Source organism: Panicum hallii, chromosome 7 (assembly GCF_002211085.1).
Source record: "Panicum hallii strain FIL2 chromosome 7, PHallii_v3.1, whole genome shotgun sequence".
In the NCBI taxonomy this organism is placed as follows: Eukaryota; Viridiplantae; Streptophyta; class Magnoliopsida; order Poales; family Poaceae; genus Panicum; species Panicum hallii.
The window spans coordinates 39,843,437-39,867,890 of NC_038048.1; the positions used below are offsets into that span (position 1 = coordinate 39,843,437).

The 24,454-nt window shown below is 49.0% G+C and overlaps 3 protein-coding genes across 3 annotated transcripts; 2 read left to right on the top strand and 1 right to left on the bottom strand.

Annotated features, from left to right (window-relative positions):
- LOC112900986 (defensin-like protein CAL1) lies at positions 1 to 643 on the top strand. Its single transcript, XM_025969786.1, has 2 exons — positions 1 to 153; positions 243 to 643. The coding sequence occupies exons 1-2, from the start codon at positions 81 to 83 to the stop codon at positions 422 to 424; spliced, it is 255 nt and encodes an 84-aa protein (XP_025825571.1). The 5' UTR covers positions 1 to 80; the 3' UTR covers positions 425 to 643.
- Positions 644 to 7,225: 6,582 nt separating this feature from the next.
- On the top strand, positions 7,226 to 8,025 carry LOC112900159 (defensin-like protein CAL1). Its single transcript, XM_025968929.1, has 2 exons — positions 7,226 to 7,398; positions 7,487 to 8,025. Exons 1-2 carry the CDS (start codon positions 7,317 to 7,319, stop codon positions 7,663 to 7,665), a joined length of 261 nt encoding a protein of 86 aa, XP_025824714.1. The 5' UTR covers positions 7,226 to 7,316; the 3' UTR covers positions 7,666 to 8,025.
- Positions 8,026 to 20,312: 12,287 nt separating this feature from the next.
- Positions 20,313 to 22,582, bottom strand: LOC112899002 (gibberellin 2-beta-dioxygenase 6-like). The gene is made up of 3 exons (XM_025967336.1): positions 21,983 to 22,582; positions 20,815 to 21,145; positions 20,313 to 20,618 (listed from the first exon to the last, which is right to left on the bottom strand). Exons 1-3 carry the CDS (start codon positions 22,459 to 22,461, stop codon positions 20,367 to 20,369), a joined length of 1,062 nt encoding a protein of 353 aa, XP_025823121.1. The 5' UTR covers positions 22,462 to 22,582; the 3' UTR covers positions 20,313 to 20,366.
- Positions 22,583 to 24,454: the final 1,872 nt, after the last annotated feature.

The following is a 24,454-nucleotide window of genomic DNA, read 5'->3' on the forward strand; positions in this document are numbered from 1 at the left end:
TCTGCTTGCAATTGCGAGTTGCGACAGAGCTCGCATCCGTTCTGAACCCGTGACTCGGTCTGAGTAGAGCAGGCAGCGAAATGGCGTCGATGACCTCCCGCCGCGCGGCCGCACCCGTCCTCTTCTTCTTCCTGCTCCTCCTCGTCGCCTCAGGTGCGCGCACGCATTCTCCTCGCTCGTCTTCCTCATTATTGTTTGTTTTCTGATGGCACGAGAGACGAATAAACACGCGTGATGTGCAGAGATGGGGACGACGCGGGTGGCGGAGGCGCGCCACTGCGTGTCGCAGAGCCACAAGTTCGTGGGCGCCTGCATGAGGAAGAGCAACTGCCAGCACGTGTGCCAGACGGAGGGTTTCCCCTCCGGCGAGTGCAGGCACCACGGCGCCATCCTGCGCAAGTGCTTCTGCACCAAGTCCTGCTAGCCGGCGAGCAGGGCGCAGTAGCGTCCCGGAGTTAGCTAGCACCGCGGCACCCATGCATGGTGTGCATTTGATATGCTGTAGCGTCCACCCAGTCGTCGTAATCACCGTCGCCTACGTCGCGTCTTTAATTTATGTTATTTTAATTTAGGGCATGTACAACCCTGAGACCTCTGGGCAGTTTTCAAGGTACAAGAGACACTAAAAGATACCTAAGTACAATCCAAGATCTTTAAAAGCTGTCTTTTAATAAATACATTAAGTTTAGATGAAGTTAATGTGGTTGGATCGTTTGTGCATGATGAGAGAATGTAGTAGTCATGCATACTTAGTTTTGAACTCGTACAGATAAATAAATTTGAAACATTCAATTCATAATATCAATTATAGATAAAATAATAATCCATTATATTTAATTGGATACAATATAGATAAATAAAAATCCATAATATTTAATCGGATACATTATAGATAAAATAAAATTAAAAGTATAATATTAATATTACTTTTTTCCATATCACTCTCATATATGTTCCACCAAATCCTTCTTGAGGGCTATATGCTTTGAGTTGTCTTGAATTTCTGAATTTCTTCGTAGCACGTCCTGAAAGCATGGATTAACTTGGGTGCTCACTTCGGGTGGTAATGCGATGGATGCTCCCGGGTTCTCGTTCACGTCGATATGGATTTTGGCCTCCTCTTTTTCATCTTCAATGATCATGTTGTGCAATATAATACAACATGTCATTATGTTCACCACATCTTTTCTCTTCCACAAACGTGCCGGACGATGTATAATATTAAATCGGGACTGCAGGACGCCGAATGAGCACTCCACACATTTCCTTACACTTTCTTGACGTTTAGCAAAACATCTTTCTTTATCATTTTGAGGACTTGCTATTGTTTTCGTGATCGCAGCCCACTCGGGATATATTCCATCGGCAAGGTAATATCCTATGTCGTATTTATTTCTATTCACCTCGAATTGGACTCGTGGAGCTTCTTCTCTCAATTTTTGAGTGAACAATGTTGACTTATTTAAAACATTGATATCATTGTTCGATCCTGCAGTTCTAAAAAAAGCATGCCATATCCTAAGATCTTGCGAAGCTACCGCCTCCAGGATCATAGTTGGTACCCTTTATCTCCACGAGTAAAGGAACCTCTCCATCCTATTGGACAATTCTTCCATTGCCATGCAATCTATGCTTCCAAACATACCAGGAAAACCACAAGATTCTCAAAAAATAAGTACTCTTCTCCAAAAACCTCAATAATTCCTTTTGCAAATTTTCCCAGGATCTCTAGTGTTGTGCTTTGTGTGCTTTTTAGATTCTCATCAAGTTCGTCCACTGGAGTACCATAAGCTAGCATACGAATGGCAGCGATACGTTTTTGAAGAGGTGACGGTCCATCTCTTCCCATACAATCGGTTCTTTTGGTGAAATAAGAAGACCACTTCTCTAGTGCTTCAACAATCCGCAAAAACAAAGATCGATTCATCCGGAACCTCCAACGGAACATCTCATCAGTATAGATTGGCTTATCAGAAAAATAGCAAGCAAAGAGATCATCATGTGCGGCTTCACGGGGTCTTGGAATATACCTTCTACCAAAAAACCTGTGCTTTTTTGGTTTTTGCAGCTTCTCCAAGATTTTGCCTCCAACCCGATCAAGATAGTCATCTAGAAACCGGTCTTCGGCGTGATGTCTTCTTCTGTGAATACGTCCATGTCCATGTCTTCCGGATCAGCATTGCCAACACCCATGTCGACCTCCATGTCAACTGGATCAACATTGGCACCCTCATGGTCGACATTCATGTCAACAAGTTAATCATTGGCACCCTCCATGTCAACTGGATGTAGAAAATGACATCTCACATGCTGATCAGGATGTGCAAAACTGTTTGCCGCTTAGTCCATATAAATAAGAACTAATTAGGTTCACGTTCACACGAGATCAACTCGTTCACACATAAAACCAACACATTCACACATAAAACCAACACGTTCACACCATCAAGAGAGCACATAAAACCAACACATTCACACCAGAAGTGGTTCACATTGACACGTGCAACCAGAACTGGTTCACATTCACACCATCCACAAGTTCACATAGAAATAGGTTCATATATAAAGTTCACATGAGAAACAGCAATAGGAATAGTAAGATTACAACAATAGGAATAGTAAGATTACAACAATAGGAATAGTAAGATTACAGCAAGCTCAAGGTACATTTGGAAACAATTTCAGCCTCAAACACCTCACAGCAGCAACATGCTCAGCTCTCATATCATCAGCCATACCTGAAGTGTCTTGTTTGAGAAGACTGCAGTAAGTTTCCATCATCTTAGTTTCCTTCTTAATTAGTTTTGCATCTTTCTCTTCCTTTGCTCGTTCTAGAGCAATTTTTGATACGTCCATCTTGTCACCATTTAACTTTCCTTGCATTTCAAGAAGCTTTAATCGATTAGTATGGACGTCATTCTGAATCTTCTCAAATCTGTCTAGCTCATCGACATCTATGGCACTTTCTTTGGATTTTCCTTTACTTTCACATGTAGCCTTTTTAGCCTTCTTCTGCCCATCGGCCGAGGAAGGTCAATATCTTCTGGGCCACATCCATCTACATCCTTCTCCATATCCTTCCTCTTAGGCTGGGTCGGATTGTTATAACTTATCCATTTTGCCTGATTTCGAACCATGTTCCACACATTCATTAAAATGAAATGGGACCCCTTGCTCTCTTGTACATATAGCCCGTGTGCTTTCTCTAACCACATATCTTCAGAATATCCACGAGTATATATCCTTCTAACCTTAAGATAACAATCATTGAACATGTTTGCCCACTTATTTACCTTGTGCCACCTCTCCTTAACCTATTTTTGGTCCTTTGTCTATTCTTCGAAGTAGTAAGGTTGTATTCTTGTGCCACATCAGACCAATATTGTTCACCCTTCTTGTTGTTTCCCTTGATTGAGTCAATGGAATGCTTCAGCCAAGCACTCATCTACAAAGATATAGGAGTTCAGAATTATATACCAAAACATGCAGCATAATTCATAAATCGAGCCTAGCAGACGTGGTGTAGCAACAACAAACGTACCACTCTGCCATCTTCTTCTATTTTCCAGACTAGTCGAGCCACGGTTCTAACTTCGTCTCCATCTTCTTCATCAGCATCTTCAGCATCAATGTTCATAGGGCTGTTATGTGACTGTACAACATTTCCAACGAAATGAGCATTCTCGGATACGTGGTGTGGCTGCTCCATCATGTAGCTCATGAATCTATCGGAGCTGCAAAAGTAAAACAACTATGTCTTAACCACCTTTATTCCTATCAAGCAACTATACAATTTTAACAAATATGCAAAGTGATGTACATCAAACAATGAATCAGCCACACAAGCTATTTCAGCTCACAAGCTATTTCAGTTCATGACTTAAATGGATCAGCCACAGAGTATACAAGCTTTCAGTGAATCAGTTCACAAGCTATTTCAGTTCACAGTATACAAGCTTTCGATAGCATTTCAGTTCAGTTCAGAAAATTCAGATCCGAGAAAATTTAGTTCAGTTCAGTTCAGTTTAGCATGGACATCGTTCTGAATTTTCGAGAGTCACATAGTATGTGCTCTCTGAAATATAGAAGCTATTTCAGTTCAGTTCACATATATAAGCATAAGTATAAGCACATAGGAGAGCCACCATCGTCAAGTCCTCGACCATCCAATGCCGGTTATCCTTTATGCCTTTTTTGCGTGGTGTTAGGAACCAGTACAAGATTCTAATTGGTATTGTTGATTATTTTCCTCTAACAGTATGCTGAACGCAAGCTCGGGTGTTGCATGCGGCAAGAATCCAAAGTATTTTTTTATCAGAACAAATAGCTCGAGTGTTTCATGCGGCAAGAAACCAAGCACACATGCGGCGTGTTGCAGACACGAATACACACAAACGCATACAGCTCGGGTGTTGGCTGCCGTGCTGCTCATCGTTGCAGCCTGCTGCTGGGCGCCGGTCGTGGCCTCGATAGATATCGCCGCTAAAGCTTTTAGAGAACAGTGTGGCAATACTATGCGCATACAAGCATAGCATATACAAACGAATCGGAGGAGGAGGATACCTTTCAAGCAAATCGGAGAATGAGGATGGAGATCCGAAGGCAGCAGCTGCAGGGGACGGCCACCTCCAGGGAATGGAGGTCGGGCGGCGGAAGCCGGTGCCTGCCGCCGCTCCCCTTCGATGCATCGCCTTCAGGTGCTCGCGGATCTGCTGGGTGGAGGAAGAAGGCGCGAGGAGGAAAAATAGGCGCGAATCCGTGGGGGAAGAAGGCGCGCAGGGGCGCGAGGAGAGAATTTGGGCGCGCCTGATCCCAGAGAGACGGCCAAGGAGGTACAGCCCGAGATGCTGGCGTCTCTTCTTCCTCGAGCGCGGAGCCAGAGCCCATCTCTCCGTCAAGAGCTCGGTGGAAGGATTTTTTGCGAAAAGATCCTTAGAGACAGCTGTAGACATAGCTGTAGAGACGGGTTGTACATGCCCTTAGCTGGAATTATAGATCGAGTTCTGTTGTCGGCAGGGTGCTTGGCTAGCTGCTGCCGCTGGAATAATAAAAAAACATTTAGTTTTGTGATGTCAAAAGAACTGTATCATTATTACATGTTATCCTTGAATGCATTTTGGTTTTGAGGAGGAATCCTTTCGATCCACCCCGCTGAGGGATCTGTTTAGCATCAGTTTTCTTGTGGCTGTAGAGTGGTGTGAAATCTAGTATAAAACTCTTAACGCTTGTAAAAATGTGCCCTAATTAAGAAGTCGACGAGAGAGAGAGAGGAGACGTCTCAGCCTCAGTCAAGTTTTATAAAAAGTTTAATAAAAATTAAATATTATACTACATCAACAAATTTACTGATATGGCAGGATAATTATGAGAAGAGAGGATGAAAAGTCTCTATAAATTCGATTACCAAGTTCTTAATCTTAGTAAGTGTACAATAAAATCAGATTTACTTGACTTTTCCTTCAGATATATAGACCAGGGATATGTCATGTATCGTGTGAATGAGTGTAATCTATCCGGTCGCTTACGCACTGCCTCCGCTTGTGACCTCGTTCCTCATCCATCCTACTTGTGGCTTTGCTCCCTTCCCATCCTCCGTCTTCATCTCTGGCATCAACTATCGTCGTCTAAGACTGACATGCTAACCCAAATTCTGTACAGGGAATATGGTCCCGGTTTGATATGCTAAAAGTGAGGGGGATTATTAGCCCTTCGTGTGAGTAATTAGATTTAATAGAATCTAACAACCAATTAATCATTATCTGTACAAATTAGCTAATAATTAGCTTATAATTAATCTTCATATTTGGCATCCAAATTTCAAGACTAAAAATTAACCTTCAGATCCTAATAGGGCCTGTAACGCCCTCACCGCCTTTGCTGTTCGCTTACTTTCCTCCGCTATCCGAGACCACTGATTACGTTACCGGCACTAACGTTCTCCCAACTTAGGCCAAATTCTCATTATAGACGGCAGCCCTGCTCGTGACAACCCTAATCCCTAACCTAACCGCGGTGGCGGCATGCAGCAGGGCATCGACAGCATGCAAGTGGAGAAAGAAGCTGTGGGGCCCATCTGGCAGTGACGAGGAGGAGAGGGTGCGAGACGTGAGTTCCTGCAGGCTCCAGCAGCCTGCTAGAGACCACTTGGGTTCCTACGCCGTTGCGGAATCCCGAGGCCGGACCAATGGTCTCCGTGCATGCACCATCCGGTGACCGGAGCTCATGGTTATTCCCCCCCGACGAACTGCAGCTCCCCAACGTGTACGGTCACAGAGCACCACGCCGTCGACGCGCGTTTGCCCGCGCCGATCGAGGTGATGCTCCACGGCCCGACCAGCCAGTCAGCCACCGACCTGCAGTGATGCCCGTGGCCGATCCGGAACGAGCTCGCACCGATCTACTTGGCAGAGACCACGCGTACCGCTCATCTGCCATCTCGCTCACTACGCCAGTCACCATGCATGATGTCAGGTACTCAGGTCGGCGGTAGCTTGATCCTGCAGAGCGCTGAAGCGATGCGAGAATAAAGAAAGCACAAACAGGAACGGATCAGCGTAGCCACCCCTCGTGCTCTGCACGCAGCTCCTGAAAACCGTAGCCTGCGCCCCAGCGCCACCATCCACGCCGCGCACGCACGTCCCCTGCCTGCTGCCTCGACGCACGCACCACATTCCAAAGACATCCACGCGCCTCTCCTCAAGGACGCGGCTGTCGTGACACGGCGAGCAAGGCTCCGAACCACGCACCGCCGTGGGAGCAGAACAAATTGCCAAGGGCCTGTTTAGTTACATCCGCAAAAACGCAAAAAAGCTGTAAACGCAAAGATGCTAAAGGAATCTTACTAATTTGAAGTATTAAATGAAGTCTATTTACAAAACTTTTTGCATGGATGGGTTGTAAATCGCGAGACGAATCTAATGAGCCTACTTAATCCATGTTTTGCAACAGTGATGCTACAGTAACCATCCGCTAATTATTGCTTAATCATGGATTAATTAGCATCATTAGATTCGTCTCGTGATTTACAACCCATCCATGTAAAAAGTTTTGCAAATAGACTTCATTTAGTACTTCAAATTAGCAAGATTCCTTTGCTACAGTGAAATTTTGCAAAAACGCAAAATAAACTAAACAGGCCCCAAGTCTGGATTCGTTTAAACAAGCGCCCTCAACCCCTATATAAACTCCCACCGTGCCAACCGCTCCAGTTCGAACAGCAGCCATCACCTGCGCACAGCCACAGCCCACTCCCGTGCGGTACGACGCCGTGAGATCGATCGATCGATCCAGCACCAGCAGTCGGCAGCAGCGAAGAGATGGCTTCGACGACCTCCTCCCGCTCCCGCCGCCTGGTCGCGTCCGCGCTCTTCGTCGTCCTGCTGCTCCTCGTCGCCTCAGGTAAGTCATCAGCGTAGCCAAGCATGCACGGACTTGTTACTTCCCCATGGTGGCACGTGACGTTTTCTCTTTGGCCCGGGCCGCGCAGAGACGGGGCCGGCGCGGGTGGCGGAGGCGCGGCACTGCCTGTCGCAGAGCCACAGGTTCGTGGGCGCCTGCATGAGCTACCGGAACTGCGAGGGCGTGTGCAGGACGGAGGGCTTCCCGTGGGGCGTCTGCAGGTGGCACGGCATCGAGCGCAAGTGCTACTGCAAGAGGCTCTGCTAGACGCCCGGCCCGCATCATAGCTAGCTTGGTCCGGCCGGTCCAGGCCCGTTTTCGGTTACTTCATTCGTTGCACTGCATGCAGCATCATCATCCAGCCGGTAGGCAAGGAATAGCTAGCTTGACAGGCCGGCTCGGCCCATCTGCTGTTTCTTCACTGCATTGCATGCGTCATCCGGCCCGGCGGCAAGCTAGAGCAGGTTCGCCGTTACTCTGTCGCGTCCACGTGTGCGTCTTGTGTACCATTTCATGCCGCGTGCTTTACCGTAACCGTACCGTGTAAGATGTGTTTAGCTGCCTCGGATCGAATAATAAACTCTGTCGTCGCTGAATTATTATTATACCGAGACGAGGTTGTCGGGACACGAACGCGATCGGCGGGCAAACGCTCCGTTCCGATCCAAACGCCGCACCGCCCTGGCCGTGTCCCGTCACGAAGATGGCGGGTTTGGACTTTTGAACGAGCGCTCTGAACTGAACCCCTATATAAACCCCTCCCGTCCCCGTCCCCGCAGTGCCGACCACTCCAGTTCTAATAGTGCTCCCGTGTGGTCGATCCAATCGAACACGCAGCGAAGAAATGGCTTCGGCGACCTCCTCCCGCCGCGCGGCCGCGTCCGCCCTCCTCGTCGTCCTGCCCCTCCTCACCGCCTCAGGCAAGCCGTCAGGAGCACAGCCAAGCGTGCACGAGCTGTGCCCGTGCGACTTCTCTTTGGCCCGGGGCGCGCAGAGTTGGGGCCGGCGCGGGTGGCGGAGGCGCGGGACTGCCTGTCGCAGAGCCACAGGTTCGTGGGCGCCTGCATGAGCAGGAGCAACTGCCAGCACGTGTGCCTGACGGACGGCTTCCCCTCCGGCGAGTGCAGGTGGCACGGCATCGGCACGGTTTGCAAGTGCTACTGCAAGAGGTCTGCTGTTATCGTGTCGCGTTCGCGTTCCCGCTGTTGTCGTGGTCACCGCCGTCGTGTCGTGCATGCGTGTCCGTCTCGGTGCACCGGCCCGTCTCGTCTCGTGTCGTGTGGTTTACTTTGTAACATGTTTTGGCCACCTTGATTGAAACGGAATAATAAACTCTGTCGATGATGCGTTACTAACATCGGTGTGTCTGGACGCGCCACGCCAGTAGTCACCGGCGCACCGCCGGCCACGGTCGTCGCCTGGCCGCGGGGCGCTCCACCGCGGCCGCTGCGGACGCCCGACGCGTGGCCGCCCCCGCTGCCACACGCGACGCCGGGAAAGAGAGAGACGATGCCCTCCGCTTTCAGCGGCGAATCAAACCAAAACTAGCTGCAACCACAAAAGGCACGGTAGCGGCACCGTGGAGATTCGATTCCAACGTTATTTGGTGCCCGCCGTTGGTGATATGCCCAGGACCCCATCATCACAATACGGTTTAAAAGTCTAAGAGGATATTGATCCAAGAGAGATTAGGGTTACTAATGGACCTATGAGATAGAATCCCATTAGTACATATATACGAGGTAGGGGCTAGGGGGGCGACACAACCTGTGAGCCGCACCACCTCCCTAGCCGTCGCCCCCCCCCCTCTCTCGGCCGCCACCCTTGCCGTGTGTGCGGTGCTAGCACACCGACGTCCGGCGTTTCATCCCCGTACGTGTGGACTCCGTGGAGGCGCTACTGCGATTGCTGTGCTGATCGGCTGCTGGGATCAAGGACGAGGAGCTCAGTTCGTGGGACGTGATCGACTACTTCCTCTACATCGACGCACGACTTCATCCGCTGCGCTGCGCGTCTAGTGGTAACGATCTATGATCTTCTACTCGCAAGTATCTTGGGTATATGTGGTAGTGATGCTAGCGTAGCCTACCAATTTCCCTACAGTGGTATCAGAGCCATCTTGCGTAGTTTTTGGTCTGGATCATTAGCATATAGGTGATATGTTGTTGTAGTAGATTGGATCTATTACTTTTGCACGGTTTGATTAGATCAATTGGTCATAAGGGGTTAAAACTGGAGCGAGTTGATTTCGCGGCATGTGACAAAAAGATTAGTTCGTGTTCTTTCTCTGTTATGCATACGACATGTCCCTACCGGCTGGAATCACCATCAGGGACTAACTGTGTGCATAGTCAGCAGATTGAACCAACATATTGAGGTTATGTGTAGATGCAGTCTTCTCAAGTGCAAAGTTTGCACAGTTAATTTGATTGACCTAGTGAAAATTGAGACATTATGAATGGCTCGGATTTGAGGAGATGCGATCACTCTGATGAGATTTCATAGGGATTCCATAGATGTCGTTGCTTTCTCGCTATAGCGGCTTCCTAAGCGCTACTTTGGTAGAACACGTCGTACGCCTAACTTGTTTTTGCAGGGTGTGATGTGAATGGTATGGCCTCAATGTCATGTGATGATGTATGTGATGATTTGTGCTGCCTGTGTGTCGCAAGTTAACACAACCGGGTTGAGGTTGCACCATTATTGTATAACGACCTGCGTATCGACTTGTGATGTTTGAATCCTCATGTAATTATTTCACTAGCTATTAGATGTAGTAGCTTAGTATCTTTTCATGGAGGCTTCAATCATGATGGCGATGATGATCACCACAAGACAGGACGGATGGCAATGGAGGTCACCTTGGAGCCATGACGATGGAGCCTGTCGGAGGAATTCTCCAGCCGGGTGGCGGAAAGTACCCGTCTGATCCTAGTTAAGGATGGGTTTGGAGGAGACTTAGGAGCGCTCGATCGGTGGACAGATGAACGCAGGAAGGACACGAAGATTTAGAGTGGTTCGGGCCGCCGGAGCGTAATACCCTACGTCCACTTTGGTGTTGTATTGGCTGCGTGAGTCTGAATGGAAAGCAGCATAAACTTGTGTGTGTGCAACCTGGAACTTCTAACGAGTGCACTCTCCCTTCTATAGCCCAAGGGGAGTGCTTACATTTTGCCGGACCCCGACAGGTGGGCCTGGCCAACAGGAGCCTGTTCTACGAGAGATATGGAGGTTATCTCCTCGAGCTCCTCTCCGTAGTCCTCTTCGACCGAGAAGTTGATGTGCGTATCCACAGTCAGGATATGGCCGTGTACAGCCTTATTTTGCACAGTGTCCGGTGTCAGCGTTGCCCAACAGTGAAGCCGTGCTGTCACTGTTGGGATGGAACCTCCAGTCAGGCGGTGAAACAACGCTGACCCGTTACGTGCGCACTATTATAGCGCATGCCTTGGCTTGCCTATTACAGGCCATCATCACGCGCACAGCGCCGTGACGGGACTGTACACAGTCCGCGCACTGTGCACGGTGATATGACGCGCCGCCTTCAGGTCAAGCATGCTACCATAGTGTCAGCATACCTGCCCCGTGTGTCAGTGGCAGGCCGTTCTTTTTAACTTGGGTACGCACGGCCCAGCTACCGCTTTAAATGCTGGTAGGTGGGCTGGAGTCCCGCGAAGGGCCTCCAGCCGCAGGCACGTGGCAGGACCAGCCCCGTTCCCACCGCAGGACGGCGCGTGGCGGCGCCGGACCCCTTCCCGGGGGGAGGGGGTCCGGGCCCCCGAGGCCGGTCGGAGCGGTCTGGCCTGTGATGGTCCGGCCATCACATGTGGCGGCCCCAGACCTCCCTGGGGAGACCGGGTCCGCGGGGGCTACCCGAGAGTTCTCCAGCTTTCCTGGGGACGTGGGGGCCCCGGTCCCGGAACAGCACCGGGGGGAGGGGTCCGAAGACCACGGTCCCCAGCTGTCAGACCCGGGCCGTACGCCACGTCCCCCAGAAGGCAAGGGGGAGATTACGGATAGCGAGACGCCAAGGGCCTGGTCACCCTAGCAGGAGGTACCCCTGTCTGTATGTACCGACAGAGGCCATTGTGATGCAAGAGGCCATACTATTCATAATATAATATGATTATATGTCTGTGATGTTTATTTTTCTGTCATACTATTCTTTCATACTTTTACATATGGTGGATATTTTAATCATGATAGAATAGCTTTCCTCAGAAAAAGGTTGAGTTTTTGATGCCTTTTACCAATAGCTGTACCTATAAATTTTGATTGTTGTGTGGTAGGTTTACCAAACTAGAGTACCCTCAGCTGTCACTTTTGTATAGGGTGGATGTCGGACATTCACAAGCATAGTATTGGTTTACTCAAAAAAGCTATCAAAACAGTTTTGGGCTTTAAGGCATAGGGTTGGGGCTGGAGCATTGGATGCCACCTAACAAACAAGAGTCGCATAGAGATGTGATTAGTAATTTGTTGCTTACCTGTATCACTACTTTTGTAGCCGTGATGCTAAAACTCACTAGGATTTTAGTGATTATGGATCTTGAACCACTATATGTCATTAGAGGGAAGATGACTTTGATATAGTAGGTTGTTTTTTGTTAAATCAGTTAATGAAAGTCTTTACATAAACTTAGTGCTGAAATCTTGCTTTACTTAAATGTTGTAGATCATGTCTGCCAGTAACAATTCCGCTTTCAATTTGCATTCTGTTCTTGAGAAAGAAAAGTTGAATGGAACAAACTTTATTGATTGATACCGCAACCTGAGAATTGTTCTCAGGCAAGAGAAAAGGGAGTATGTTCTTGAGCAGCCATATCCTGATGATCTCCTTGACAATGCAACTGCTGCTGATCGCAGAGCTTAGGAGAAGCACTGCAATGACTCACTTGATGTCAGCTGTCTGATGCTCGCCACCATGTCCCCTGATCTGCAGAAGCAGTATGAGCATGCGGATGCTCACACCATGATCGAGGGGCTGCGTGGGATGTTTCAGAACCAAGCCAGGACTGAGAGGTTCAATATCTCAAAGTCCTTGTTTGCGTGTAAGCTGCCAGAAGGTAGCCCGGTCAGTTCTCATGTGATCAAAATGATTGGTTACATTGAGACTTTGGACAAACTTGGTTCGGAACTTCACCAAGACTTGGCTACTGATGTTATTCTCCAGTCGCTCCCGGCGAGCTATGAGCCTTTTATCATGAACTTTCAGATGAATGGCTTGGATAAAATATTGAGTGAGTTGCATGGGATGCTAAAGACAGCAGAGGAGAGCATTAAGAAGAATCCCAATCATGTTATGATGATTCAGAAGGGAAATAAAAAGAGAAAGCGTTGGACGCCTCCTAATCCCAAAGGTAAAGGCAAGGAAAAGAGTTCCAGTGGTGAGTCCTCGGGCTCTAAGCTAAAGCCAGCACCTATGGCCAAAACTGGCCCTACTTCTGAGGATGAATGCTTCCACTATCATGAAAAGGGATATTGGTCTAGGAACTGCAAGAATTACTTGGAAGAAAAGAAGAAGAAGGGGGGAAGTGAGACTTCCACTTCAAGTATAAATGTTATAGAAATTAATATTACATTATCTTCCAGTGAATCATGGGTATTTGATACTAGATCGATGATTCACACTTGCAAATCGTTGCAGGGTCTAAGTGAGACTAGAAGATTTGCAAGAGGCGAGTTGGACGTTCGTGTCGGCAATGGCGCAAAGGTTGCGGTGTGGCGGTCGGCACCTACCACTTGTCTCTACCCTCCGGATTAGTTTTGGAATTAAATAATTGTTATTGCATTTCTGCTTTGAGCAAGAACATTATTTCTTCTTCATGTTTGGAAGAAGTTGATGATTTTAAGATTGTAATAGAGAACAAACGTTGTTCTATTTTTTGCAATGGTATTTTTTATGCTCATTGTCCATTGGTGCAAGGATTATATGTTCTTGATCTTGAGGATAAATCTGTCTGTAACATTAATACTAAGAGGCTTAGACCAAATGATTTGAATCCCACTTTTATTTGGCATTGTCGCTTAGGTCGTATAAATGAGAAGCGCATTGAACAACTCCATAAAGATGGATTGTTAAGCTCATTTGATTTTGAATCATTTGACACATGTGAGTCTTGTTTGCTTGGAAAGATGACCAAAGCGCCTTTCACCGGTCATAGTGAGAGGGCGAGTGACTTGTTGGGACTTGTACATACCGATGTATGTGGACCAATGAGCTCAATGGCCAGAGGTGGTTTTCAGTACTTCATTACTTTCACTGATGACTTTAGTAGATATGGCTATATCTACTTAATGAGGCACAAGTCTGAATCATTTGAAAAGTTCAAAGAATTTCAGAATGAAGTACAAAATCAATTAGGCAAGACAATTAAATTTCTGCGATCTGATCGTGGAGGAGAATATTTGAGCCTTGAATTTGGTGATCATTTGAAGCAATGTGGAATTATTCCGCAGCTAACTCCGCCCGGAACGCCTCAATGGAATGGGGTATCCGAACGGAGGAACCGAACCTTGTTGGATATGGTTAGGTCCATGATGAGCCAAGCTGATCTTCCATTGTCATTTTGGGATTATGCTCTTGAAACTGCTGCGTTCACACTGAATAGGGTTCCAAGTATGTCTATTGAGAAGACACCATATGAGATATGGACTGGGAAGCGTCCCGGATTATCTTTTCTCAAAGTTTGAGGATGTGAGGTTTATGTCAAACGTTTGATGTCAGATAAGCTCACTCCAAAGTCAGACAAATGCTTTTTTGTGGGGTATCCTAGGGAAACCAAAGGATATTATTTTTACAATAAGGCGGAAGGTAAAGTGTTTATCGCTCGCAATGGTGTTTTCTTAGAAAAGGAGTTTCTCTCAAAAGGATTTAGTGGGAGCAAGGTGCAACTTGAAGAAATTCAGGAAATACCCGAAACTGTTTCAGCACCCACTGAAGATTCACGGGATGTGCAAGATGTTGCACAACCCGTAGTTGAGGCACCAGCCCCACGAAGGTCTATAAGGGCACGTCGCGCTACTGAGAAGCTCAACCTCCTTATTACGGAGGAGCGCCACGTATTATTGATGGAAAATGATGAACCCTTGACCTACAAAGAAGCAATGATGGGACCCGACTCCAACAAATGGCTTGAAGCCATGGAATCCGAGTTAAAATCCATGCATGGTAATTAAGTTTGGAACTTGTTCGATCAAATTGATAGTGTAAGGCCTGTCGACTGTAAGTGGATTTTTAAGAAAAAGTTAGACATGGATGGAAATGTTCACATCTATAAGGCACGATTGGTGGCGAAAGATTTCCGACAAATTCAAGGTGTTGACTATGAGGAAACCTTTTCGCCCGTTGCAATGCTAAAGTCTGTTCGGATTTTTCTAGCAATTGCCGCATATTATGACTATGAGATATGGCAAATGGATGTCAAAACCGCTTTCCTTAATGGACATCTAAGTGAGGATGTGTGTATGACACAGCCTGAAGGTTTTGTCGATCCTAAAAATGCTGGGAAAATATGTAAGCTTCAGAGGTCCATCTATGGATTGAAGCAAGCATCTTGGAGTTGGAATATTCATTTTGATGAAGTAGTCAAAGGGTTTGGCTTCATCAAGAATGAAGATGAGCCTTGTGTTTACAAAAATGCTAGTGGGAGCGCACTTGTGTTTCTGGTCCTATATGTGGATGATATATTACTCATCGGAAATGATATTCCAATGCTTGAAGCTATTAAAACCTTATTGAAAAAGAGTTTTTCGATGAAGGATTTAGGAGAGGCGGCTTACATTCTGGGTATTAGGATCTATAGAGATAGATCAAAAAGGCTAATTGGATTAAGCCAAGACACGTACATTGACAAGATATTGAATCGGTTCAATATGCAAGATTCCAAGAAAGTTTTCTTGCCAATGTCACATGGCATTACTCTAAGCAAGAGTCAGTGTGCTACGACACCTGATGAGCAAAAGAGGATGAGTACGGTTCCTTATGCTTCAGCCATAGGGTCGATCATGTATGCTATGCTTTGCACGCGTCCAGATGTTTTCTTTGCTCTAAGTGTTACGAACAGGTATCAGTCAGATTTTGGTGAAGCTCATTGGACAATTATAAAGAGTATCCTTAAGTACTTAAGAAGAACTAAGAATATGTTCCTAATATTTAGAGGCGAAGATGAGCTCCTTGTAAAGGGTTACACCGATGCTAGTTTTCAAACAGATAAAGATGACTCCAAATCGCAATCCGGTTTTGTTTTCTGCCTCAATGGTGGGGCAGTGAGCTGGAAGAGTTCCAAGCAAGATACGGTGTCTGATTCGACGACAGAGGTCGAGTATATTGCAGCTTCCGAAGCTGCAAAAGAAGTTGTTTGGATCAGAACGTTTGTTTCTTACTTGGGTGTTGTTCCTAGTGTGTCCAGTCTAGTGGACCTCTATTGTGATAATAGTGGTGCCGTTGCGCTAGCAAAGGAGCCTAGAACAACTAAGAAGTCCAGACATATACTGCAGAAGTATCACCTCATCCGTAACTTTGTTGGGAGAGGTGATGCGAAGGTTTGCAAGGTGCACACGGATTCAAACGTTGCTGATCCGTTGGCGAAGCCTCTCCCACAACCAAAGCATGAGGCGCACATGAGATCTATGGGTATTAGATACTTACATCAGTAATTCTAGTGTGCATGGGAGATTTTTGTGTCATGAGTATGTTTATGTAATAATGAATAATTATTATTTGTTCCATGGATGATTATTTTACATTGATTATCAAGTACGTGACTTGTTCGTGAAACTCTTTGTTGACAATGATATGATTCTAAATTATCCCTAGTTCATGTCATTATGTGGGACAACAACGATATTGAGACTAGCACATGCATTAATTGATGATCATGTTTCACGGATCATAGATATGGAGATATCGGATTAATGATGTGGACACATGTTGGTGAACATGGTGTTGGATTGACCCACTCCAAGACAATGTTGGGATTGTTATTTTGTATGTGCCATCAGTTGTTCTTAAGTGTTATACCTACTGGATTCTTAGACCTGAGATCGCCATTGTTTCTCACTGTGTGTAGTGGTGCATCTTGGGGCTGCTAAACGCTACTCCGTAACTGAGTAGTTATAAAAGTAGCTTACAGGTGTGTCATGAAATATGGAATGGGATGTGAGCGGATCAAGATGGAATTTGCCCCTCCTAGATAACGGGAGAGATATCTCTGGGGCCCTTGAGATAGTTGGATTTGAAAGTGCATGGCCATGCCAAAGTGATTAAAGAGTTAATCATTATGACTAAAGGTTAGTTATTAATAGAATCCACTATTAGATCGAGAGAATGGTCGAGCTATCGCAAAGGTGGCACGCATCTCGCCTTGAGCTTGACTGGTATCGTGTGGCAAAGGGATCAGTGTATGAGTATATCTAAGGTTCGGCCGATATGATTTTTATGTGTATTTGTGAGTCACTATGCCCTGCTAGGTGCCGCTATTGACTTGTGATTCGGAAATGATTTCCCATCACGACCACCTACACATGAACCTAACGGGTCACACACTTAAGGGGTTTGGAATGTTGGAAAGCTTGCCTGTATGATTGTCTCTAGTGCAAGTGGGAGATTGTTGGTGACATACTCAAGAGCCCATCAACACAATACGGTTTAAAGGTCCAAAAAGATATTGATCCAAGAGGGATTAGGGTTACTAATGGACCTATGAGATAGAAGCCCATTAGCACGCCCTATATATACGAGGGAGGGGCTAGGGGGGCGATACAACCTGTGAGCCGCGCCACCTCCCTAGCCGTCGCCCCCCTTTCTCGGCCGCCACCCTTGCCGTGTGTGCGGTGCTAGCACACCGACGCCCGGCGTTTCATCCCCGTACGTGTGGACTCCGTGGAGGCGCTGCTGCGACTGCTGCGCTGATCGGCTGCTGGGATCAAGGACGAGGAGCTCTGTTCGTGGGACGTGATCGACTACTTCCTCTACATCGACGCGCGACTTCATCCGCTGCGCTGCGCGTCTAGTGGTAACGATCTATGATCTTCTACTTGCAAGTATCTTAGATATATGCGGTAGTGATGCTAGCGTAGCCTACCCGTTTCCCTACGCCCGCTGGCTAGGGCGATAGGCACACGCAACGCGCTGCGCGCTGGAGGTGGGCGCGGCCGGCCGGCCGGTAACACGTCGCGCACGGCCCGGCCGGTGGGGGTGCCATCAGTACGACGTCGATCTATGGCCAAAAGCTACTTCTCGGACGACACGGCTCGATTCCATCCTTCTGCGGTCAGCGTCGATGGAGACGTCGATCGCCGGAGAAGTCGGTGTCGATCGCGGGACGGGCCCGTCCACCCAGAAAGCGCCCCCGTCCCGATCGACGGCGCATCGCGCTCGCGCCTCCGTAATTTGTAGAGGAAAATGCCTCCTTTCTGGTTTCCGTTAGGCTCTCTCTCAAATAATTGCCGACACTACTACGCCTGGCAGCAGCAGCGTGGAACACAGGAATTAGGTGCTGCAACTGCAAGAGACACGATCCTAGCTTTCGCACCCATTGCACATCCACAGTTACCTTGCTAAAAACTAAAGAGTCTTTATTAGTAGAGACGGGGAGAACCCGCATCAGGCTTCAGGCATCTCGCCCAAATCGTCGTCGTCCCACAGTTGCCCAGACAGGGGCTTGCGGCCAGCCTTTGTCTTTCCTGCCTGTTTGGCCACGCCTGCGCCTCAGGTTCCCACGGCGGCTGCTCGCCGGAATCTATCCCGCAGTGTCGGCACCACAAACGGAGGAAGCTCGCGCGAGCACGTCGGGGTCCGATGTGCGTCTGTCGGGTGGCGACGCTCGCCTTCGCGAGTCGCGACGGCGAGGAAGGGTTTGAATCGTGGCCGCGAACGACGGGCGCGAAAGCTGGGGTGGGGGTGGGGGGCGCGCGCGGATCAGTGGCGTTCCTTCTGCCGCCGGGTTCGCGCGCGCGCACGGATCCTTTTCGAAAAAGGGAGAGCGATTCCTCATTGCAATCGCATGACGATGGAATGGAACGCTGCAACAGAGTACAGATATCAGAGATGTGATGTGTGTGATGGCCGAGGCTTTTAGCGAGTTTTCTTTAGCCTTTTGTAGCATGCGAACATGGAACTGAAATGGACAGCGCGTAAGGTGACAGATCAGAGTCGACCAGCAACAAGCAGTATCTGCAGCCTCAGCATGAAAGCAGTGCGCTGCTGGTCTTTCAATTATTGTCTCAAGCGGAAATATCAGCAGATATCCTTCAAATGATTTCGGTCATAATTTATAGACTTTATTTATCATCTGACAGTGGGGAACCCGTTTTGGGGTTTGGTAGGTCAGGATTTGATCCGGGCACTGCAGGCAAAAATCAGTTGCGGGGTTTGCCATCAGTGCAGGGACCATCAGAGCATCGCTACGCCTGCACCTGGGATGCAAGCGAGGACGCCGGTTTGCGTGTCTCATGCACATCCCTGGGGGTGGGGGTGGGGGACTGAGGGTAGAGGTAGACACGATTGCAGGGGCAAAACTATGTGACTATTTCTACACTGACATCCACAATGGAATATATATCTGGTAATAAAAACTAAAAGCATTCATAGATCACTCCGTACATCAGCAAAACCATCGTGCAAAACTAGATCTGGGCGTGTTGTGTTGTGTTGTGCATGTGTGCTGCAATATAATCCTTTGGCAAGCCTATATGGCATGCCAAGTCATCCAAGTGCATGAAAAGTTCTGAACATGTTACCAAGTCCAACACCGGAATAATCCATAATTCACTATGATAATAAAAAGAAATTATTGATGATCATATGTTTACGAATAAAAGATTTACACTTTTTATTTATTTGTGCATTCTCATTGACTATTGAACCATATTTTTTATGAGACATCGAATGTGAGGAAAAAAAATAAAGGTAAAAGAGTCAATTTATATCTATTGACTCACTTATATGTCACCCCTTGTTGATTAGGCATGCTAACATGGCATGCCACATAGGATCAGGGATGAAATTGAGCTCAAATAGAAAGATTGAGGACTAGATTGGTCAATTTTATAGTTGAGGGATGAATTTGAGCCCGAGGCAAAAGTTAAGGGATCAAATTGGCTATTTCATGTAGACATGTCTGCATACTCATAATCTCCATCGGAGTTACAGTAAACTTTAATTACTAATTATTCTATTTATTTTTCCATCCATATTCATAGTTCTTCCTCTTGCATCACACCTCGTGTGTCTTCCGTATACATTTAGTTGAAATCTTAGCTTGAGTTATATCAGCTCTTTGCTGCAACCCATGTCCGATACTTCATATATCTAGATGGGCTTTCTAATTTTGATCTTATTTGTTACTGCATCTTTTGTCCACATGTTAAGTTTGCAACGTTAGTGGCTTAGTGCTTATTTACCTCCAATTCAAAGCTCCGCTTTGTATTTTATTAAAAATACGAGTACTACTAAGTCCCAGACTGCACATTAGTTACTAAATGGCGTGAGTTATGGTAAATGGCATTGGTATGAGATTCATGAAGTAACATTTTTCACGAATGCTAAACTACATAAATGTGTACTTGGTCTGCATGGTGGCACACAATATGTTCAGACAAAGTGAGATTACATTGGTAGAGAGAGCAAGCAAACATTCCTACCGTTTCTCTGTACCGACTTTATTCACTGATATATGGACCCACAGCTTGTTATGCGCCTTGAAGTAGGCAGAACGTTTAGGAAAAAGCATGAAAATATACATGCAAATGAAAAGCAGAGCAAGAAATGTGCCACGAAGCACTAGTTAATCGGTGTGTATGTGTTGATAGGCGCACATGTCGTAGTCGTTATAGTGATCTATCACCTAAGCGAATAAAGGAAAAGAAGCAGCAGCAGCAGCAAAGGCTTCCAAGGCCACATATTCTTGTACGGTGAGCCGAAGGAACAAGACGATGCGTGCGCTCTCGATCTGGTTTCCGGGCCGTCACTGGGGCTGCGGCGGCTGTTGCTTGAGGAAGTTCGGGAGCCCAATCTTTCTGCCGGTCCTCTTGACGTCCTCCTGCACCTTCCTCCTGTACTCCCCGAAGGTGAAGGTCCTGTAGGGCGACGGCTCGCCGCACGTGCCGACGGGCGCGTGGTAGGACGGGCAGAGGAAGTAGGCGGCGGAGAAGCGCTCCGCCTTGGCGTTGGCCACCACCTTGTGCTCCACGCTCTTGTACCGGTTGTTGCTCCACGCCTGCACGCACGGCGCCGAAGCATTCGTCAGGGAAGACCGATCCAAGAGAAGTTGAGAGCACTCATGTAATCCGCACATGAGATGTCTCGGATAAGCATCGTCAGCTCTGCCTCAGCTCTCTGCCTGGTCAAAACTGGAGCACGTAGGGCGCGCAGGATGCACCGGTGGCGCGCGGAGGCAATCGTCGCACTGTTACCTGAAACAGATCGCCGATGTTGACGATGAGCGCGTCCGGGTGGGGCTTGACGGCCACCCAGCGGGCGTCCTTCATGAGCTGCAGGCCCCCGACCTGGTCCTGGCACAGCACGGTGAGGAAGTCGCTGTCCGTGTGGGGCACCAGCCCGAAGGTGTCCGGCGCGAACGGGCACGCCGGGTACCGGTTCAGCCGCAGGAAGCACGTCGTCTCGTCGCACCCCGCCGGGAACGCCTCCGCCTCCTCCGCCGCCTGCATCAGGCTGCCCGCCAGCGCCACCGCCACGGCCTTGGCCACCCGCGACATCGCGTCCGCCACCTCCTGCATCACGCCCCTGCACGATCGCCGATCGTTTATTTACCATGGTAAAAGTTTCTCCCGGATTAATTACCGCAGCAGTGAATTTAGCAGCTTTACCGCTCGATCAGTATCTGAGCACGTACGTACGTGTCACCAGATATTTCCGCTGGTCTGGTTCTTCATTCCACCGTACGCGGAGTGTTACAGCACGCGCGCCTAATAATAATATAGTAATATATGATACGAAGGAGATGGCGTTGTTAGGCTGGTTCGATGGACACGAGGGCGCCAAATTGGGTCCGTGCACTGAAAGCTCCCGTGTCTCGTGGTCGCGTACACCACCGCACACATGATATCGCCGCCTATTGGACTCGCACGCACCGGAACATAAAGGCCGATAGCCAAGTCCGCGGTAGCCTACTATTATTTTCCGGGGGGAAATTAGATTATGTAGCGAGCCGGCGGGCGGCGGGGGACAAATCGCGCGAGCTGCGTACATGGACGAGAGAAATATCCCGGGACGGTGCGAGAGGAGGCTCAGTCATGTCAGGGCGCTACCGTGGAATGGGACTAGAGCACCTTCGCGGGTGGCCCCGCCGGGCTAAAAGGATACTACGATCACCATGGGTGGAGCACGGGGGCACACATGTGCCGACGTGCTTGCAGCTACGTACGAGCTACGAGATGCACACATATGTGTGTGATGAGTGGCACGTCTCGCTAGCTACTAGATAGCTATTGGCACATATTGTTAAGTAGCAGCAGCTAGCTTTAAACGCTACAGTAACACAAGTCGGAGTGCAAGGCCAAAGAGCTAGCTATGCTAGATAGGCCGCCATGCACAGAACACAGGGCATGCTCGGGCGCGTACCTCAGGGAGCCGAGCTCGCCGAAGTCGCAGGCGCTCCCGGAGATGCTGGCGAGCGGGACGTGGAAGGCCTCCGACCACGAGAGGTGCCGGAGCGACGTGGCCGTGGGGGCGCCCCACCGGTAGGAGCCGTTGAGGAGGCCGGCGCGGGACTTGGTCTCGAACGGCAGCCGGAACAGCCGCGCCTGCTCCGCCCGCAGCCGCTCCAGGAGCGCGCCGCCCACGCCGTGGTTGGTCACCTGGAAGAAGCCCCACTCCGAGGCCGCCCGCGCCATGGCGCCCGCGCACGCCGCCCTCCTCGCCTCGTCGCCCGTCGCCGTCATCAGGCACTCGAGGTCGATCAGGGGCAGCTCGCGCTCCTCCACGGCGGCGGCCGCGCGGCCCTCGGCCGGCGCAATGCCGCCGCGGCGGAGCAGGTCGAGGTAGCTCTCGACCAGGGGCGGCTCGGCGCCGCCGCCGCCGCTCTCCGCGAAGGCCGGCATGGCGATGGTCGGTCCGATCGAGAGCCCGCTACGTAGAGCACCTAAGGTCGTCGATCGTGTGTGTGCTAAGACTCTCTACTAGTCGTGTCACGTAAGCTGTTAGCACACTACTAGCTTGCTGCCGCGAGCACTGGCTCGTGGAGAAACGCGCGTCCACCGGGCCTATATATAGAGCGGCCGGGTTCTCACAGGCGGGGGCAGCGGTGTCGCCACTTTCTTGCATGGGGGCGCAGCCGCGCGCGAGCACCTTGAGGGTCAAGTCCTTCACAGTGGCGCGAGCCGTGTGCGACGGTGAGCCACGATTCGTGGGCGCGGGGCGGGCAGAAGATCAAGATAGGCACGGCCGGCGATCGACACTTGGGGGCCGGGCGCCGGGCGCTGGGGGCGCAAGAAGTTATGGAGGCAGAGCCTTTGACCGACCGGGCCACCGGAGGATTCATTGAAACCGAAAAGTGCAGGAGGGGGAGGGGGGATTGAATGGGGGCGAGGCGAAAGCTACGCGGCCGACGTAGAGAGCTGAAATAATGCTAGTAGTTGGGACAAAACTGTTAAAGTATACGATACTGTCGCGTGCAATACTATCTCCATGTGAGAGCGGACAGTGAGACCCTGGCCATCTCGAGTCTCGTCCTTCACCATACTTGGTGAGTCAGGGTCAGGACCTGGCACTGGCCGGCTAGCTGTGCTTGTTGACTAGTAGTACTCGAAATGACTGGCGGACTAGCTGCACGGCTGCAAAAGAGTTCATCTTTACGGTTTTAGTTTTGCTGCTCCAGCTAGATATTTGTGTTTACCTGTGGACAGGCAGAGACAGCTACAGTGAGGAAAAGAAACAGGTTCTTGGTCGAGGGAAAACTTTGGCTGGGCAGGGACAAGGTAGACCATGAGGCCTTGCTTCCTCTGCTCTTCGGTTTGGTACCTTGGTGTAGGGATGCCGGGTGGGGGCCGTGTGACAGGCCGACAACGGGTTGTTCTGCGATTTGGGAGTTGGCATCCCCTCAACCTAACAAAAAGGCCATGGCACCGAGACACCCCACGGCTGCACATGGCGCTTAACCAAGAAGCCGGCATACAGCGCAGGGCCACACTACTACAGTACTCTGCTCAGCTTGGTCGTTGCAGGATATGCTGTAGTAACATGGTTGCATTGACCATCGCCCATATTGACAATCCGGAGGGCCCACTCGTGTTCATAACTCACAGCCTGCTAGACGGAGCGACAGGCCAACACCAACAGGAACCAAAATCTATGCGGTCTGGTGCGTCGAGCGTCATTGCGTCAAGATGCGCGGAGTATTTTATACGTGGGTGTAAGAGCATGGCCACACGTAGTACACAGTTTTGTTACAACTTGAGATCCAAGCCATCACTTATTAGCTTGCTGCAGACCTGCAGTAGGTAGTGGGTCAGGTCAAAGCAGACTCTTGAAGCAGTATCCTACCGAAAGAAACACGAGTGCATGACTAGAGTATTGGCAGAGCTTGCCGCATGTTCCAGCAGCAGTCCGTAGGCCAGACAAAGTTTCCAGCGTCAAACACTGTTTCGATTAAATGTACTACGTATTCTGTGCATTCTGCCGTAGATTCGGTGTGGGGATCACTTGCGATGGAACAGGGGCGAGCTTGATTGTATACGTATGTGCCGCCTTGCCTTTTTTTTTATTCGCTCTAGCTTGGTTAACTGCTTTTCCCTACGATTCTAGCATTTCAGCAATAATTTAGAACTCTCCAGTGGTTCCCTCCTAGATAGGACTAGCTCCGTTCCAAATTATAATTTATTTTAAATTTTCAAGATACTTTTATTTTATTTTAATTTGTACCAAGATGCAGTATTGGGCAGCTGCCCAGCTACCAGCGGCGGCCAAAACAGTGTTGGAAGCTCAGCAAGGTCTAGGTGAGGGCAACGGAAGGACAGGCACATCAAACATGTTCCGCTCCAGCCGGCACATCAAACATGTTCCGCTCCAACTAAAAATCTAGACGAGCTATCCCTC

Coding starts and splice junctions, on each gene's coding strand:
- LOC112900986 (XM_025969786.1), top strand. CDS start 81: ATGGCGTCGATGACCTCCCGCCGCGCGGCCGCACCCGTCCTCTTCTTC. Junction 154..242: donor GCTCCTCCTCGTCGCCTCAG/GTGCGCGCACGC, acceptor CGTGATGTGCAG/AGATGGGGACGACGCGGGTG.
- LOC112900159 (XM_025968929.1), top strand. CDS start 7,317: ATGGCTTCGACGACCTCCTCCCGCTCCCGCCGCCTGGTCGCGTCCGCG. Junction 7,399..7,486: donor GCTGCTCCTCGTCGCCTCAG/GTAAGTCATCAG, acceptor CGGGCCGCGCAG/AGACGGGGCCGGCGCGGGTG.
- LOC112899002 (XM_025967336.1), bottom strand. CDS start 22,461: ATGCCGGCCTTCGCGGAGAGCGGCGGCGGCGGCGCCGAGCCGCCCCTG. Junction 21,146..21,982: donor GGCGAGCTCGGCTCCCTGAG/GTACGCGCCCGA, acceptor GCGATCGTGCAG/GGGCGTGATGCAGGAGGTGG. Junction 20,619..20,814: donor ACATCGGCGATCTGTTTCAG/GTAACAGTGCGA, acceptor CCGTGCGTGCAG/GCGTGGAGCAACAACCGGTA.